The sequence below is a fragment of the Dreissena polymorpha genome, chromosome 1, assembly GCF_020536995.1.
Source record: "Dreissena polymorpha isolate Duluth1 chromosome 1, UMN_Dpol_1.0, whole genome shotgun sequence".
Lineage (NCBI taxonomy): Eukaryota > Metazoa > Mollusca > Bivalvia > Myida > Dreissenidae > Dreissena > Dreissena polymorpha.
The window spans coordinates 91,337,481-91,356,737 of NC_068355.1; the positions used below are offsets into that span (position 1 = coordinate 91,337,481).

Here is a 19,257-nt window from a genome sequence, read left to right on the forward strand (position 1 = left end):
ACTTTATACGGCAAATATACCAAGAAATATATTTACCGTTTACTTCATGAAATAAAAATGCAACATGCATGGTTCGTATTTTCATCAGTAAATCGCCCAATTTAGCCATAACGTTGTTTTAATTTTAAAAATGGAAGAATGTACATAAAAATTGCAACATATTTAACAAGCTTGTATGCCAAATGAAATCAAATTACGTTAGAAAAGAAATAAAACTCGTCGCAAAAAGTATACGTCGTCGGCAGGATTTTTTTCCGAACCTGCGCGGGAATATCCCAAAAGATTTCTAGTCTATCGCCTTAACCACTAGGCTACGGCACCTAATATTAGGCTCTTCAACCTCCGAAGAAATCGCGGGAAATCATTAGGGCTGCGCTACCTTAAGCATCGTTCATAGGGGATTTTCTTATACTAATAAAATTCACAATTGTGGTTCGAGTCATTTTGTTATCCCCCTTTGATTTTACGGTTATACTTAAAAAATATATATTTCTGTGTTTTGTATAATCAGGTGTCCTTTTTGGTTTGAGTTTCTGTGGCGGGAAAAATTCAACCGGCTGAGAAAACGGATACATATTTTTACTTGGCACGAATTTATGTAGGGAAAATTTATCACTCAAAATTCATTTTATAATATCTTTTGCCGACACTGATCTGTTGATGGGGCACAACACCTCATCCCCGACAGTGAAGTGGTGGCTACAGATATTCTAGGTAGAGCTATTGTGTTCAGGTTTATTTTGATCATGTCCGTTGTATAAGATGCTGTGGTTCATCCAATTTAACAGTAAATGTATCTGTGGATGCTGTGGTTCATCCAATTAAACAGGAAAGGTATCCGCGGATGCTGTGGTTCATCAAATGTAACAGTAAAGGTATCTGTGGATGCTGTGGTTCATCCAACTTAAAAGTTAAAGTGTATGCTTTGGTTCATCCAAGTTTAACAATAAAGGTATGTGTGGATACCGTGTTTCATCCAATTTAAGGTGTGTGGTTGTGGCCCGTGTTTTGGTAGCAACCTCAGTGTGTCTGGATGCTGTGGTTCATCCAACAAGTTTTTACATGTAAAAGTCGATGCAATTTAACGTTATCTCAGCTGGTTGGATTTTAGCGACCTACGATACGTTCACGTAGTCCCGTAGTGTCGTTAGCCCGCGGCTTTATTATCTCCACTCTGCTTATATATATCAGATGTAAAACTCTGCTTTTATATATATATATATATATATATATATATATATATATATATATATATATATATATATATATATATATATATATATATATATATATATATATTAGATGTAAATTTAAATGGGTAAATAAATGTTAGTAATGTTTGGTGTATTTGAATTTATTTCTTTATGAAATAATTAGCTCATAATATAAACAAAGTGCAATATCGGAGAGCAGTCATTAAGCTTCCTAGTCTTGATTGGTCAATTTTCCTCGACGTATCACCAATAACACAAGCATAAATTCTTCTGCGCTTTGATAATTGGTAATACGAATGCAAACCTTTTAAAGAATATGCCGTTTTTTAAAATGACAAGAAACTACATATGGAAGGAATAGTACAGTGTTTGCAAGCGTTATGCTTCATTCATTATCCCCCGCCATCGACGGAGGGATATTGTTTTGGCGTTGTCCGTCCGTCCGGAGCCATATCTTGGAAGTGCTTTGACGGATTTCATTGAAATTTGGTATGAGTATATATATGGATACTAGGATGATGCACGCCAAATGGCATTGTACACCATTTGTTAATAACGGAGTTATGGCCATTTGTATCTTAAAAAAATGCTTTTTTGAGTGTCAAATATAACACGTTTGTGTCCAGAATAATATTGGCAGGGGATATCAATTCAACGAAGTTGCTTGTTTTTTTTAGCTCACCTGAGCACAACGTGCTCATGGTGAGCTTTTGTAATCGCTTTTTGTCCGTTGTCCGTTGTGCGGCGTCAACATTTGCCTTGTTAACTCTCTAGAGGCCACTTTATTGTCCAATCTTCATGAAATTTGGTCAGAAGATTGGTTTCAATGATATCTTGGATGAGTTCGAAAATGGTTACGTTTGCTTGAAAAACATGGCTGCCAAGAGGTGGGGCATTTTTCCTTATATGGCTATAATAAAATCTTGTTAACACTCTAGAGGCCACATTTATTGTCTGATCTTCATAAAACTTGGTCAGAAGATTCATCCCAATAATATCTTGGATGAGTTCGAAAATGATGCCGGTTGGTTGAAAAACATGACCGCCAGGGAGCGGGGCATTTTTCCTTATATGGCTATAGTAAAACCTTGTTAACACTCTAAAGGCCACATTTATTTTCCAATCTTCATGAAACTTGCTCAGAAGATTTGTCCCACTGATATCTTGGATGGGTTCAAAAATGGTAACCTTTGCTTGAAAAACATGGCTGCCAAGGGGCGGGGCATTTTTCCTTATATGGCTATTGTAAAATCTTGTAAAAACCATAACAATAAAGAAAGCAAAAAGTAAAAAATAACAAAAAAATAAATGGACCTTTACCTTAGATCACACAATGAAGGGCACCTACATATAATATACATATGTACTACAATATACAGTATACTGTTTCCAAGCAACAACATAGAAAACAAAAAGTAGGAATAAATAAAACGAAAGAGCCCAAATTAGAGATTCTAAACAAACTATAACATGAAACCAGAAAATAATGATCGATTTCAACCTGTGTAGGTTGCACATGATGATTCGAGATTACAATTAATTCAAATAACAATGGCCAGTTTTCTCAAGGAGTATCCAATAAATTGAACAGTCCTGCTCTTCTCTGACAGGGATGGCACATTTTAATGCAAAAGGCAGAGATAAAAAAATAAATGCATATATTTAGGTAGTGATAATGCTTGTATAGGACAGCATTTTCTGATACTGAAATGGCAGTAAAAATAAATGAAAACAACCTATCGCTGTACGCATCAAATCTGGATAGCAGACCATACAGTATTGTCAAACAAAACTATGAGAGTGTACGAGGAAGCAACAGCACACAATGCATGTCAATGTTCTATTTTAATAAATATTCATGTAAACTTTATCCAGAAAATATGCTTATGAAGGTGTATTAATCTAACTTGACTAAGAAAATCTATTTTAAAGAATAAGCAAAATATAATAATAACATTTAAAGTGATGTTTTGTGCAAACTTATTCCACAAAATGTAAGTGGAACATGGGCTTACGTTCCTAAAAGACGACATATATAGACGGATGCCCCTGATACTGACTGGATTTAAAATATTTAATTAAAATATCATCAACCATTCTTAGCTGTTCTTGTTTCAGAGGGGATGAACCCAGTCTCACAAATCATATCATTCAACATATGAACATTAACTTAATCAATTTCTAGATAAATAGGAATTCAAGCTATAGGTAAAAACTAGAAAAAAACAACAACTAGAAACCAATTAAAATAAAATAAGGAAAAGGTAGGTATCTTAGCAACTGTCAGAGAGCTTTGACAAGTGTACAACACTCATAAATTCACATGAGTAGAGCTAAACACATCTCAGATGTATGGGTGAAAGGTCTGGGCTGCTGCATTTCCCTTATTTCCTGTCCGGGCGCGCCTGCGTCCTTCACAATACTGAAAAAATAATGATTTAAGCCTTACTATTTTAATTAAACCTCACGTGACAAGCACATGTCCAATTCCCATTTACCCATGCTACAGTCACATTAATTAAACCTCACGTGACAAGCACATGTCCAATACCCATTTACCCATGCTACAGTCACATTAATTAAACCTCACGTGACTAGCACATGTCCAATACCCATTTACCCATGCTACAGTCACATTAGTTAAACCTCATGTGGCAAGCACATGCCCAATACCCGTTTACCCATGCTACAGTCACATTAATTATATCTCACGTGACAAGCACATGTCCAATACTCATTTACCCATATTACAATCACATGCGACATTATTTTATCACCATTTTTTGCGCTGAAAATAGCACCACTGGTTTTCCGCATCAAGAGAATATATACATATACTGCATTTACTTTATTTACTTTCTGTCATTTGCATATTTTGTTAATTAAAACAAAAATAATATCAAACAATTTATAATTTGTATAATCAGGTTTTATTAAATTGGTATACTTTTTTCCCTTTATCTACGAGTTCATACCAGCAACCCGCCTTTTAAACGTCCGTCCGTGCATTCAGAAATGTATGAGCCAGAGTGCTTAGTAAATGAATAAACACGCAATTATTTTCTTTGTTCAGTATAATAAAATAAATATCACAGCTACACAGGTTGTTAAAACTGGGTTAGGTTAACATAACCATCCTCGGGTAAACATTATGTTGTTATCACCCTGTTTGGGGTGTGATACATGTATTTATGTACGTTTAGAAATAAACTTGTCATGTAACTTCAAGCATTATAAAGCAATATAAGATAAACTTGAATATATTTCAAATAGTATAAAGTAATAAATGGCAAGATACTCATATATAAATGGTTACATACATTTTTGAATCTCCTGTTGCTTCTAGTAAGTTCTACGCACATGTTTTCATAGTAGCAACAACGTGTTTCCTATTTAATAATGCAATATAAAAATGCTGGTTGGGACCAAATATATTTACATTATTTTCTAGCAGTTAGCATTAAAAATAATAGACTTTCACCCCAGGCCATGTGTAAAGGACAATAATCAAATTTACAATATCACTTAACGATGTTTGACAGAAAGAAATTCATTTGATATTACCCCTGGTTTACTTTATGTCTGTTTCGGAACTGTCACCTGTGGCAGTGAGTCATTTTCGAGACTCTAAATTCACAGTTTGACTGAAAATGTATAAAACTTATTGTTTTCTTATTTCCGGATAAATTACACTCTAATCAATACCAAGATCACTTACCGTGGACAATCCGTTATAGAAGCAAACATGTTCTAATTTCCGATGACCGTTCTCGCAGACAGGATTTTGCCGCCATTCGAAAATATGTCTGCGAGCGTTTCGACAATTCAGATTGTTTACATTACATTTGTCTATTTTCTTCCGGTTTGTTGCGAAAAAAAATCATCAGATATTAAGGTGTAAGGTTGTACAATTTGTTAAATCACATGTGATTAGACTTTTTTTCAATGTTGAATGAAAGTTAATTTTTCGCGGAACTGGCGATTTTTCGGAACTGACGACCTGACTGTACATGGGCTCGAAAGGCCAAGGACATTATATACGTCTGCCATTTTTGCAAAATTGATTCAAACATACAATGTATAAGCTTACAAGTTAAACAATTTTAAATAATGAACATTGGCGTATTGGACTTAAAATAACAACACATGGTTAAGTCAAAGTAAAACTGATACATACAGATCTCGTGTGACAAATATTTACGATCTCACATAAGACATATAGATGGTGTTTAAGAAAGTGTTTCTTATTGTGCATTTTTCATTCGTTGTGTTCTATCATAATAATGTTCAATTTGATCGAATTTCACTTAACAGCTCTAATCTGACAAAGACTTGCTTAAAATTAAAGCGATTTCTAGTCTGATCGTCCAAATATATACGATGCTGTCCGGTAATCTTGCGCAGTAAAGGTTCAATTGGTTTAATAACATGTTCTTTTATACATTGACAACACAATATCTAAATTTATTATGAAAATAAGAAGTTCATGTGCTTATTAAAACAAAAATATCTGATTAATTCAATGAAGATCTGTCCAATTTGATTTCAAAACAAACATGACACCTCATTTTAAACTATCACAGTGTCCGGTAATCTTGCGCACTTGGTATAATGACCTCATTTAGGCAAAATTGTAGACATATGAAGTCCAATTATTGACAAAAACATTCCAGAAAATTATTAAAACAATCAGTTTGTAAAACCATTCAAATTCAATGTGTATTAATAGCTGTATTTCTTTGATGTTGACTGTTGCAAAAGAAACATTAAAATTAATTGATTTCTAGCGTGAAAAAATGTTTATACATAACAGGTTTAATTTTACAACGTTCATGCTTCCATAGTTATTAGAAAATATCAAAACTAGGCCATTGCGCATGCGGAGATCGAACCAAATGAGGTTTGACAGAATGGCGGGAAATGATGACATATGTTGATTGATCAAAAATACCATAACTGATCGGATATTGTGCAATAACACGTTGGATTTATGAATTCTTAATTTAAAGTATAAAAACGCTAAAGACTGCAGGGAACTTGTGATTCATTTCGAATTTATCGTAAGTAGGTCAGTGTTTACGATACATGTACAATGTATAGGGATGACGCACCCGGTGTTAAAATATATTGATCGAATTTAATTTTGCATGGAATACGTTCCTTTTAAATCCGTGAATTCTTAAAAATGTGAAATTCCATCTTTCATCACTAAAGAAAACCAGTCGTCGTCTGCGAAATTGCCAAACTGCGGAGTGCGCAAGATTACCGGACGCGCAAGTTTACCGGACTTAACATTTTAAATAATACTCTCATAGTGATGACATACTGGAAGTTTAGTGTAGTTTGGAACTACCATCATTATGTCAGTATTTGTTTTTCATAATGAAGTACTGTAATATTTCTCGAAAGCTGTTTTATTTATAATTTGGCACCAAACTCACCAGTCAAAAGATCACAAGAACGGATAACTTTTACAAAAATTCAGAACACCATAGCAGGAGTAAACTCCCTTGAACTAAACGCAAATCATTAAAAATGTGTATATACTTTATTACGAATCTATTACAAAATACAACCAATAACTATGTTGTTTCTGGTTCAAGCTTGTTTGAATGGTTGAATATTTGAATGGTAACTAACAAACTGCACATGATTGATAAAGAATCACGAGTAATCTCCCTACTTACATCGAGTGCTAAAAGACCTCATTAGTCATTTAGGCAAGCGCCTTAACTTTATTATTATAATAATAATAACCGAAGTTACCTCCCTAAGTTAATAAAACTTTATGATTTAATAGCTCTTGATTCTTTAAGTAAGTAACTCCGGCAGCAAGGAAAACCCTCCCACCAAGATATCAGACCGGCGCGTGTATATCATCTGCATGCCTCTGCAAAAACATATTATACCTCACCAATTCACGTTAATAAAAGAGTTCACATAAAGTACAAACACATACATACCCAAAACGGTAAACTTACCACAAAAACATATAGTTTAACAATTCACATAACTCAAGCTTCCTGTTTGGTAATATTACAACTTTAATTCAAATACAATTTCCTTCAAATTGTTATTAATGTCTTCAGACTTGTCACAAGTGGTTTGGTCCGTGTCGTCCCTCATGCAAACCGTAGCCGATAAAATAACATGTACACCAGGCGAGTTCCCAAGGCTGAATGAAAAAACAACGACCATTGTTTAACCTTGCACGAATATACTCGTGCTTCTACAGAGGCATTAGCGGCAAATACATACTGAAGGGAAAGTTTTCGTTTCATTAAAAAAAACGCCGGAAATTATATTGTTAAGAAAGTGTGGTCTATTGGGGATAGTAAAGTTGGTTCTATAAAGGATATCGTGTATGTTACATCAGTGTACAAGTACATGTGTTTACTGTTTACTCCTAAATAAAGTTGGTTAAAGGCTGAAGCTAAGTTGGTAATGTAAGCTAAACAAATCTATTAATGCGATAAAAAGTTACCAAGGCTATTTTGGAAAATTTGACATTCAAGAGTATTATAAACTTGTTGATCCACTGGTAAAGCCAATCCTTACATACGGGTTGGAAATTTGGGGTCATACCTTTTCTGGAAATAAAGGTAAAATCCAGGCTAAATTTTGCACAATTATTTTGAATAAGTCAATCATCAATTGCATGGCTCTAGGGGAGGTTGGGAGATACCCTACAAACTGTTGTACTACTAGTATGTTGAAACGACAGGATGGCATCGGAAAGACTAATTGGTCTACTTCTGTTAAAAATATATTATTTATCATGGTATTTGTTACATCTGGGTTTAGCAGGATGTTGGTAATGTTGATGTATTTTTACAAGTGCTTAAAGATCGCCTTATTTGTTGTAGCACGCAAAATTGTCATTGAGTTTATTCGACTCGTCTAGATGTGAAATATATAGAATGTAAAAAATAATTGCTTGAACCAGAAAAACATGTTGGCTTAAAATACCATTCAACTTCCTAAAAGCATTTGCAAAGTTTAGATGTTCAAACCACAAGTTTCTTATTGAAACTGGACGACATCTTGGTTTAGAACATGATCTTAGATAATGTACACTTTGTCTAAATGTAGAAAACACTTCTGTCATTGAAAAAATAATTTGATATATGTTTTCTTTGCTTTAAATTTCACGAAGAACGTAACTTTCACCTTTTTCTTGGTATAGTGGAAACAGAGAAAAAAACGATTATATCCTTGTGTAAAACTGCGGTGTTGCCCATTATTCTACAAATGATATTCCTTCCTAGTGAGTTTGTTTTTAAATCATGTTTAGGTTATATACCGATACATATTCGGCCATACCTCGAATAGTTCTGCTTCCTTTGTAGTTATTTATAGTGTATGTCTACAATCATGGCGTTATTGATTTCAAACATGTATTTGTTCTATAGGTGGATGCCATGATGTGGCGCCAGGATACAATTTCTTGCAACCTCGTGAGACAAAATGAAAATTAAGAACAGAACATGAACAACTTAGTTGAACGAATAACAGAACACAGAGTCCGTGACGCAAATAACGGCGGACAAGGGACATGCTACTTTGACACAACGACAACAGAAAGATGTTAACAAGACTACGTTTAAGTTAACGTGACAATCGTCTATCGTATCTCCACGTTTAGCCACGGCTATTAACGCATCAGTATATCCCGGTAAGCATTTGCAGGGTCGAACATGGTCATTTGACTTCGCAAAGGATAGTACATGTGAATGCTATGATCAACAGTAACGGAGTTTTCATATCCAAAGCAATAACACATTTATTTGTAGATAAACAGAAGACATGCTTAAAAAATGTTCTGACCTCAATGCGTATTTAACATAATTTCGTGAGGAACCGTCGTTTGTCAACGAATGTGATTTTGGATGGAAAACACGTGCCGTTAAACTACTGCAATGTATATTGTGTTTTATAGGTATCATAATTATAATATTTTAATGCCACTTTGACCGGGTACCAATGATGACGTCCTACGCAGACGTCATCACATTGTAATCATAATAAAGAGCTGATGACTTTCGTTAAAATCGTCAAACGAGCGATATTTCTAAGTATGAAATTATCGTATTACACAACCTTATAAAAATTATATCGAGCTCTACATATGCGATTAGTTTTCTTGCTCGGTTTAAAGAATGGCAAACGTATACGCTTATTTACAGTTTATTTAGCGCCTGCTACATTCCAAGCTGTGTACGTGAGACCTAGGGTTTCTTGCAAGGCCCGAAGTAGAGCACTTGAAGGTCCCGGTGTGTGCACCGTTCCTTGTCAAACTCGCAACTGAAAGCACAAACATACACGTCATCTAAAAATACGTTTGGCTTATTATTCTTATATGGCGTAGAAAACGCATGCAGAATCGTTCTTAAATGACTACTCATATGTACCGGTAAATATAGTGCACTTTTTTGCTTCCGTACAATGAAAGTGGTTGCATGTACAAAGTACTCAAAACTAAATACTATTGTCTATTCATATTTTTGAAACAGGAAAGTAAAACTGCCTTTTACCTTACCTACTCCATACTTAATGAAATTTAGCAGGTTTATTAAATATTTGATGACTTAGCACAACAAAGAGTACCCCGGTGGTCGGTGCACTCACTAGTTCTGGTATGTCCAGTTGTCTGACCCGCACACCTGGTTCGTCTCGGTGGGGCAGTTCTGGTGGCTGAGGGCCGTGCAGAAGAAGTCCAGCACCGCCTGGTTGCCGTTGACGCCGCTCGCGGGGCGGGGCGTGGTGCTCGACTCCGAGGGTAGGCACGGGCCGTCGTGAAGAATGTGCAGAGAGCTATCCTTGCATTGCGCCTTCGCGAAGTAACACCTGCGCAACGCAGCATACTTATAGATGGGCATTTTTTAACCATTAATTTTTTATAATTATGCCCCACGGATCGAAATATCGGGGTATATTGTTGTTTGGCCTGTCTGTCTGTCATTCATTAATTGTGTGTCCCAAAACTTTAACCAAAACTTTAACCTTCCTTAAAGTTTGGTCATAACTTTTTGAATATTGAAGATAGCAACATGATATTTGGCTTGCATGTGTATCTCATGAAGCTGCACTGTTTGAGTGGTGAAAGATCAAGGTCAAGGTCATCCTTAAACGTCAAAAGTCAAAAAAATACAATCCAAGGGAAGTAATAATCTTTAAAAGGGAGATAATTTGTAAACCTTCCAAATGATATATTGAAATTTTATTTCAAAGCGGCGCCATAGGGGCGTTCGCATCGTCACTATCAAAATTAAATAATGAAACTGTAATATATGACGGAGATAATAATTTCTATGAAACGTAAACATGATTTTCATGACTAGTATCATATTTTCTTCATAAGCATATGTCGATTGAACATAATAGTCCGATATAGCGAATTCCCTGTGTCTCGAGGACCGTACGTTATAAGTCTCTGTGTATACGCAGTGTTACCTGTTTGCGTAGGTGATGCCGTTGGTGCCGCACTCCTGCCCGGACACATACGTGGTGCAGTCCAGGTTGCTAACCCAGTCACAGCTGAGCACCTGACCACGCGCACCTGCAACACAACACACACGTGCCCGGTGGTATTTAGTTTGGTATAAAGCAACACCACGGTCTTCACCAAATGACAGTGATAATCAATAATTATTATAAGCAACCTTTATATTGGCTTTCGACGAATACATGTATATTACCAAGTTAATATAACTGACCAAACTCGTCAAAATCTTTGCTACGATTATGATTTCTATACGTATATAATGTTTAAGAGTGTCGATGTTTAAGCCTGTAGAAAATACAATTGTTAGCATCGATAGAGGGACTTCATACTGGCGGAAAGATGCGAATACGTGTATTTACTATGTAAACATGTTAATATCTATTTGGATTAAACAAACATAAACTTACCTAACGCTAACAGAGATAGAAGAAATACGTTGATCATTGTTACGGATAGTTGTAAGAAGAGAGACGACTTGAACGTTATGGCGACGAGGCGACTCTAAGATAAGAACATGTGCTAGATGTTCCTTTTGGAGAGCTGTTACATATGCGATAGTCACGTGTTCCTGCCAGAATACAATTAGGTAAATCGTTTAGATTGTAACTAAAGTTGCTTTATTATGTGATAACATATAACTTCGTTTGAATTAAGACTTGTCATGTTTTTATTATGTAATAGTTTATTAAGACATTCTGGCTTCTTAAAGAAGCTTAATAGAAATTAAAAGAATATGCACGAGAACCAACTCACGCCTGCTAAGATACAAAAAGTTAGTAGGTTCTAGCTGCTAATTTAGTCAAAGTTTCATTGTCTTGATATAATATTGCTACCGCAATATTTGCCTTTTGGCGGCCTTTGGCCTTATCTAAGGACAGTTATTTATCAGACGACACTTGCCATCTCGGACACATCAGAAGCGTCTACAGCCATGAAGGGTCTTCTAGCCATATTTTGCGCCATCTGTCTCAAAGGTTCGTGAAGGCGACTAATTGTAAATTGATTTCTAATTTAAATGTGGTCAAATGTTGCAGTTTTAAACGTTTGGAATTGAACTGTGTCGCTTTAAATTTGATTTAATAAATATATTTAGTATTCGTTTTTATATCTGACGCGGTGCGTTTAAGAAACCGCACAAGGGTTTGTTGTATTAATTAAACATGATTTACTTGTAACTAAACCAACATATATGTTCCCTTCAATTTAAAAAGTTTAAAAGTACAATATCCTGGTTCTGGAATCCCTTACGATGAAAATGTTGTGTATATGCTGTTGCTGTACAGACCTTAATTTATTTTTATATAACTACTACTTTGTAAGAACGCAACAAATCTCGGGAATAAAATACTGTATGACCAAAAATACCGTATAGTTTTAGACCGCAAGCGCCACTTTATACACTTTGTGACCGATGCTTCGCAATCATCGATAGTCACTATATGACCGCAAGCACCGGTAAGTCACTTTATGACCGCAAGCACCGGTAAGTCACGTTATGGCCGCAAGCACCGGTAAGTCACGTTATGACCGCAAGCATCTGATGGTCACGTTATGACCGCAAGCATCTGATAGTCACGTTATTACCGCAAGCACCGGTAAGTCACTTTATGACCGCAAGCATCGGTAAGTCACTTTATGACCGCAAGCACCGGTAAGTCACTTTATGACAGCAAGCACCGACTAGTCACTGTATAACCGCAAGTACCGGGAAGTCACTGTATGACTACAATGTATATCAAGAAGCTGTGTCGTTTGTTGTAACGTACTATTTGAGCACAATATGATTCTCAAAATAACAGCGGGTCTACAGTAATTTTTAAAAGCATGCTTCTTTAAAATTCCCTTCCTAATATTTTCAATTTTTCAACAGTGAAACTATTTGCTAAACTTCCTCTAAGTTCTGTTTTGTACACTACTCACCTGCGCCTGCCTGGTGGCTGCAGGTTGCCTGGCGGAGACGTTCTACAGCTGTTCGTGGATCGCGGTGGACACCGTGGACTGCAACACGTTCAAAGAGGAGCTCGCCTGCGGCACCAACCTGATCACATACAGGAACAAGTACGAAATACTTCTCACTCCGAGTGTCGTATACTGGGTTCCCGGAGGCTGAACATATTATTCCATTTTTGTTATTATTCGCGTTATACGGGTTCTTATGTTAAGTTCATTTGTTCCAGTTTACGCACCATTAGTTAATAATATATAGTATAAATAAACTTTATTTTTATATGTCAATTTAAGGCCTAACTTCCTATGTATGCCCGTCACTGCCACAGGTGCGAGTTCAGCAAGGCCCACTGCCGGAACCCAAACATCAACCTCAAGCACTATGGCGCCTGTGACGCCTCGGACGGCCTCACGACACCAGACCCGGTGAAAGGCGCCGAGCTCGTGTTGGACTTCATGTGCACCAGCCTCAGTCATATGAACTGCCCCGTAGAGGAGGCAAAGGTGTGCGCCAGCAACGGCCGGACCTACCGCAACTAGTAAGTCAACTTATGTATATATATATATATATATATATATATATATATATATATATATATATATATATATATATATATATATATATATATATATATATATATATATATATATATATATATATATATATATATATATATATATATATATATATATATATATATATTGTTGGATGTTTGACCGTTTGCAACAGTATTTAAGTCATACTACGGCGGTCATTCATCGCACAGGACGTTGAACTGATGTGTATTGTACTCCGCGCTTCACAGAAGGGTCGAAAACATTAAGTCAATTACAACTTTACAAATTGATATTTAAAGGGATCTTTTCACGGTTTGGTAAATTGACAAAATTGAAAAAAGTTTTTCCAGATTCGCAAATTTTCGTTTTAGTTATGATATTTGTGAGGAAACAGTATTACTGAACATTTACCATAGTAAAATATAGCCATTATATGTATCTTTTGACGATTTGAGAACCTAAAAATTATAAAGCGTTGCAACGCAAAACGATTGAATAATTTGGAGAGTTCTGTTGTAGTCGTTTAAATTTGTGAAACTACGAAGATTGCTCATATAAGGTATAAATACTCAACCTGTGTATAGCCGGCGGAATAGCCGATAGGGCTATTGCGTTTTTACTTCAGACTAACTCCAGGACTCTGGGCGTCACTGGTTCGAGCCCTGGTACCGGCTACTTTTTTTTCCTTTTTTATTTTTTTTCTTGATTTTTTACAGGAGCTTTTAAGATCCAATGTTTACATTTATCAATATAAAGCATTTAATGACAAACTTCAAAATATGCCAAAATCTGTGAAAAGGCCACAGATTTTGGCATGTTTTGAAGTTTGTCATTAAATGATTTATATTGATAAATATAAACATTAAATTTTAAAAGCTCAATTAAAAAATCAAAAATATAATTTAAAAAAGGAAAACAAAAGTAGCCCGTAGCAGGGCTCGAACCGGTGACCCCCGGAATCCTGAAGTAAAAACGCATTAGCCAACTGAGCTATCTTGCCAATCATACATAAGAAGCGTATTTTATACGTTATATAAGCAATCTTCGTAGTTTCACAAATTAAAAACGACAACAACAGAACTCTCCAAATTATTCAATCGTTTCGCGTTGCAACGCTTTATAAGTTTTAGGTTTTTAAATCGTCAAAAGATGCATATAATGGCTATATTAGACCATGGCAAATGTTCAGTAATACTGTTTCCTCACAAATATCATAACTAAACCGAAAATTTGCGAATCTGAAACAACTTTTTTCAAATTCGTCAATTTACCAAACCGTGAAAAGATCCCTTTAAGAAAGAAAACGTACGCATCATATATTGACAACTGCTTAAAGGGGCCTTTTCACAGATTTTGGCATGTGTTAAAGTTTGTCATTAAATGCTTAATATTGGTAAATGTAAACATTACATTTTAAAAGCTCCAGTAAAAAATCAAAAATAAAATTTAAAAAAGGAAAAAAAGTAGCCCGCAGCAGGGCTCGAACCAGTGACCCCCCGGAATCCTGAAGTAAAAACGCATAAGCCAACTGAGCTATCCTGCCAAGCATACATAAAATGCGTATTTTATACGTTATATAAGCAATCTTCGTACTTTCACAAATTTTAACGACAACAACAGAAGTCTCCAAATTATTCAATCGTTTCGCGTTGCAAAGCTTTATACTTTTTAGGTTTTTAAATCGTCAAAAGATGCATATAATGGCTATATTAGACCATGGCAAATGTTCAGTAATACTGTTTCCTCACAAATATCATAACTAAACCGAAAATTTGCGAATCTGAAACAACTTTTTTCAATTTTGTCAATTTACCAAACCGTGAAAAGATCCCTTTAAGACCCGCTACAGACGTGCTTGAGATACTATATTTATCTCGTTAGTTGCTGATACTATATTTATCTCGTTGGTTGCTGATACTATATTTATCTCATTGGTTGCTGATACTATATTTATCTCATTGGTTGTTTCAGTTGCGAGTACGAGAAGGCGAAGTGCACACACCGCGACATCTCAGTGGTATCATACGGTGACTGTACCCCGTGAAGACGCCCTACTACACACCAGACCTTATACATTTCTTGTATTTGATTTTAATCAATACTTACAGACACGGTCAATACGCATGTGTTATGTTCAATCCCATCGCCATAAATGAACTGTATGGCATTATCAATGAAAGTAGACTTGTTTCGTTATGTTTGTTCCGCAGTTCTACAGATCTTTAAATGAATTGATCATGGCTAGAAAGCTGAATATAATATATTACTTAGATTTTGGACAAGATTTCGCATACAACACAACATTACGAAAGCGCGAAGAAAAAGTACGATGCTAAATGTTAAATATAAATACGTTTCAGGATGAGTCATTGATATGGTTTGGAAAATTTGAACAGGTTTGTCAATGAATTCACATAAAGTACCCATAAAAAAATTATAGCAGCAAAAATTCCATATAATTTAAGGATCAACGGACCGAAGTTACCAATTTACAAGGAGACATCATAATGTTGAATAGGTTATAACTTAAAGGCCTGCAACTAACATGCTTTCGTTGACAACACATGTAAGGGAGAAAGTTCACAAAGATGAAAAGGCTCACATCAAACCAGTTTCTGCAACACACGTCATATGATCGGGATTTAACAGTAACTTATACAAACATGGATCATAAACAATTGCATCATGCTTATTGCAAGCATATGAGTCGCGTTCTGAGAAAACTGGGCTAAATGCATGTGCGTAAAGTGTCGTCCCAGATTAGCCTATGCAGTCCGCACAGGCTTATCAGGGACGACATTTTCCGCTTTTATGGTATTTTTAGTTTTAAGGAAGTCCTTCCTTACCGATAATCAAGTTTAGGCGGAAAGTGTCGTACCTGATTAGCCTGTGCGGACTGCACAGGCTAATCATGGATCACTTTACGCACATGTATTAAGCCCAGTTTTCTAAGAACAAGGGTCATATTTAATTTTGATACACATTTTCTACATTGATAGCAATATAAAAAGGCGCAGGCTGAATGTAAACTTTCTTTTATCAATATTGAATGTTTAGAAATACACAGGAATACGCAGGCGATTACTTTAAAAGACATTCTTATCCCCATGTAAAATTATCAATGAAATTTCAAAACATCCGGGCCTGAGTGCCTGCCACCTCGGAAGTTGCATTGGCTCATTTATTATTGCATCTCAAACAAGGGGGTCTGAAAGGCCCAAAGTCGCTCACCTGAGATAACAAGATATTATTGGGACAAATCTTCTGACAATGTTTCATGAAGATCGAAAAATAAAGTTGGCCTCTAGAGTTTAACAAGGTTTTACTAGAGCCATATAAGGAAAAATGCCCCGCCCCCTGGCGGCCATGTTTTTCAACCAACCGGCATCATTTTCGAACTCTTCCAAGATATTATTGGGATGAATCTTCTGACCAAGTTTCATGAAGAATGGAAATAAATGTGGCCTCTAGAGTGTTAACAAGATTTTACTATAGCCATATAAGGCAAAATGTCCCGCACCTTGGCAGCCATGCTTTTCAAGCAAAGGTTACCATTTTTTAACTCGTCCAAGATATCATTGGAAAAAATCTTCTGAGCAAGTTTCATGAAGATCGGAAAATAAATGTGTACTCTAGAGTGTTAACAAGGTTTTACTATAGCCATATAAGGAAAAATGCCCCGCCCCCTGGCAGCCATGTTTTTCAACCAACCGGCATCATTTTTCGAAACTCGTCCAAGATATTATTGGGATGAATCTTCTGACCAAATTTCATAAAGATCAGACAATAAATATGGCCTCTATAGTGTTAACAAGATTTTACCATAGCCATATATAGCCATATAAGGAAAAATGCCCTGCCCCTTGGCAGCCATGTTTTTCAAGCAAACGTAACCATTTTCGAACACAACCGTTATATCCAGAAAACACATGTTCTGACAAAATTTCATGAAGATTGGACCAAAAATGTGACTTCTAGAGTTTTCACTATATACACATAGAGAAAAATGCCCCGCCCACTGGCGGCCATGTTTTATCACCGATCTGGACCATTTTCAAACTCGTCCGAGATATCAATAAAACCAATGTTTCCACCAAGTTTCATGATGATTGGGCAAATATTGCAACTTCTAGAGTGTTCATTAAGTTTCTCTATAGCCATATAAGGAATACTGCCCCGCCCCCCCCCCCGGAGGCCATGTTTTTCAACGGGCTGGAACCATTTTTGAAATCAACCAACATATCGTTTAGACAAACATTTTGACAAAGTTACATGAAGATTTGGCATCAAATGTGACTTCTACAGTGTTCACAAGGTTTTTCTCTTTTTTGACCTAGTTTTTGACCCAGTTTCGAACTCAGTCGAGGTATCAATGGGACAAATGTTCTGACCAAGTTTCATGAAGATCGGAAATAAATGTTGCCTCTAATGTGTTCACAGGGCAAAAGGTTGACGACGGACGACGGACAAAAGCTCAGGCGAGTTACAAAGAGGTGGCGTGCGTGATTAACGGCCGTGAAACTGGTGTTTAAAGTAAATAAGATTACTCAACACATTTTGAGGAAAAACAACAACAATTAATAGATTTATTTTGGTCTCGTCTTTAGACCCTTTTCTTGTTTGCAATTTGAGGTGCTAATAGTAAGTATAGAAACTGCTTATACCAAAGACTTATCAATATACATGTATATTGATAAGTCTTTGCTTATACTATACTGGTGTATCAATGCCTGAAAAGTATTTTTTAGCATTTCCAGCGGCTCTATTTGGTTTTATGACGGCTTTAACATAACATGGTGCCATATGCGAAATGAGATCAATATGCATATACATGTATTAAATTTTATACTGGCCCAAGGCTGGGTTTTTTTAATTATAAAAGATGGAATGAAATGACACTTTTTGTCAGATCCTATCATAGAAATGTGCTTTACCAAGATATGTGCAACAATATAATGAGTTTTGTCCTTGATGCACAGTGTTTGATAACAATTTATAGCCTGTCACGATTGGCAAAATGTTAAGTGTAAGCAGTGGTTATACAAAGTATACTCAATCAAAATGCAATCATAAAAATGGCCATAAAAAGACCCAAATATAGAGAAATAAAATAAATTATTGTAGTAAGAAGGAAGAGCAGTTAGCACGTTATACAATTATTAGTGCAATAAGTGTAAATAACAAAAACAGACCGTACAAACATGCTATTTTTGTTTACTTTAATTTCTTAAATACTAAACATGTTATGGCTATAGAGTTAATCAATACTTTTCATAAAAACATAAACACACTATGTGGCATAAACGTCATACAGCAACAAAACACATCAACATCATGCAGCAACAAAAATAGTTTAGCAGAAAAATAATATAAGATAAAACACAATATTACATAATACAAAGATGGATCAGAGTTGACACAACAGCCTATAAGTAATACTATAATGTATATATTTAGAAAAAAAAACATCAGATGTATATGTTAACTATGATAATGTTCTGTATATCATAAAGCAGTTAATTCTGTAGACGGTAGGAATAATAGTTTTTAATTTACGTATTCCAAATGTCTCCTTGCATAAATGGTCTAGACTATTTTGCAACAACACCATTAGACAAAGAACCATACTTGTTGGTACATGTACAGACAAAATGCATAGCAACATGTTGAATAGGATTTTATCATTATTTAGCAGTTCCTGATATTGAATCTATGTTTATTAATTCTGCAAGATACTTTCTGATTTATTTGTCTGACATCTTGTTCATTTTATTTTTTACATGTAATTAGATATATAACACTGTGTGAAATACATTTCTCATCATATTGTAAATCATGTAATGAACCAGTAATACCGGGGTAATACTATTTTAATTTAGATTTTCGAAATTTTGTACGAAATATTTATTCATTATGAGTGTTAATGGGCATTTAAACCTAAATTTTAAATTGCATGCAAGCCATAAAAAGACTTTTACAAGTACATAAGATGGCATGATCATTTAAAAAAAGCTGTTCAAAGTTATAGGTTCT

The 19,257-nt window shown here is 35.4% G+C and overlaps 2 protein-coding genes across 3 annotated transcripts; one reads left to right on the forward strand and one right to left on the reverse strand.

Moving 5' to 3' along the window:
* Positions 1–9,385: 9,385 nt before the first annotated feature.
* LOC127840740 (agrin-like) lies at positions 9,386–11,281 on the reverse strand. Its single transcript, XM_052369158.1, has 4 exons — positions 11,127–11,281; positions 10,668–10,773; positions 9,843–10,061; positions 9,386–9,518 (listed from the first exon to the last, which is right to left on the reverse strand). The coding sequence occupies exons 1-4, from the start codon at positions 11,161–11,163 to the stop codon at positions 9,443–9,445; spliced, it is 438 nt and encodes a 145-aa protein (XP_052225118.1). The 5' UTR covers positions 11,164–11,281; the 3' UTR covers positions 9,386–9,442.
* Positions 11,180–15,344, forward strand: LOC127840724 (serine protease inhibitor dipetalogastin-like). 2 transcript variants are annotated; one of them, XM_052369143.1, is made up of 5 exons: positions 11,180–11,305; positions 11,609–11,693; positions 12,663–12,777; positions 12,996–13,205; positions 15,196–15,344. In XM_052369143.1, the coding sequence occupies exons 2-5, from the start codon at positions 11,651–11,653 to the stop codon at positions 15,266–15,268; spliced, it is 441 nt and encodes a 146-aa protein (XP_052225103.1). In that variant the 5' UTR covers positions 11,180–11,305; positions 11,609–11,650; the 3' UTR covers positions 15,269–15,344. The 2 variants fall into 2 exon arrangements, with proteins under 2 accessions (XP_052225103.1, XP_052225109.1); XM_052369149.1 differs by having other exon boundaries at positions 11,245–11,305; positions 11,598–11,693.
* The last annotated feature ends 3,913 nt before the right edge of the window (positions 15,345–19,257 follow it).

What these genes read in the sequence shown, in the direction of transcription:
- LOC127840740 (XM_052369158.1), bottom strand. Translation starts at nt 11,163, where the DNA reads ATGATCAACGTATTTCTTCTATCTCTGTTAGCGTTAG. An exon ending in TCTATCTCTGTTAGCGTTAG is followed by an intron (nt 10,774 to 11,126) that starts GTAAGTTTATGT and finishes GTTGTGTTGCAG; the next exon opens with GTGCGCGTGGTCAGGTGCTC. An exon ending in GGCATCACCTACGCAAACAG is followed by an intron (nt 10,062 to 10,667) that starts GTAACACTGCGT and finishes TGCGTTGCGCAG; the next exon opens with GTGTTACTTCGCGAAGGCGC.
- LOC127840724 (XM_052369143.1), top strand. Translation starts at nt 11,651, where the DNA reads ATGAAGGGTCTTCTAGCCATATTTTGCGCCATCTGTCTCAAAG. An exon ending in CTGATCACATACAGGAACAA is followed by an intron (nt 12,778 to 12,995) that starts GTACGAAATACT and finishes TCACTGCCACAG; the next exon opens with GTGCGAGTTCAGCAAGGCCC. An exon ending in GGCCGGACCTACCGCAACTA is followed by an intron (nt 13,206 to 15,195) that starts GTAAGTCAACTT and finishes TGGTTGTTTCAG; the next exon opens with TTGCGAGTACGAGAAGGCGA.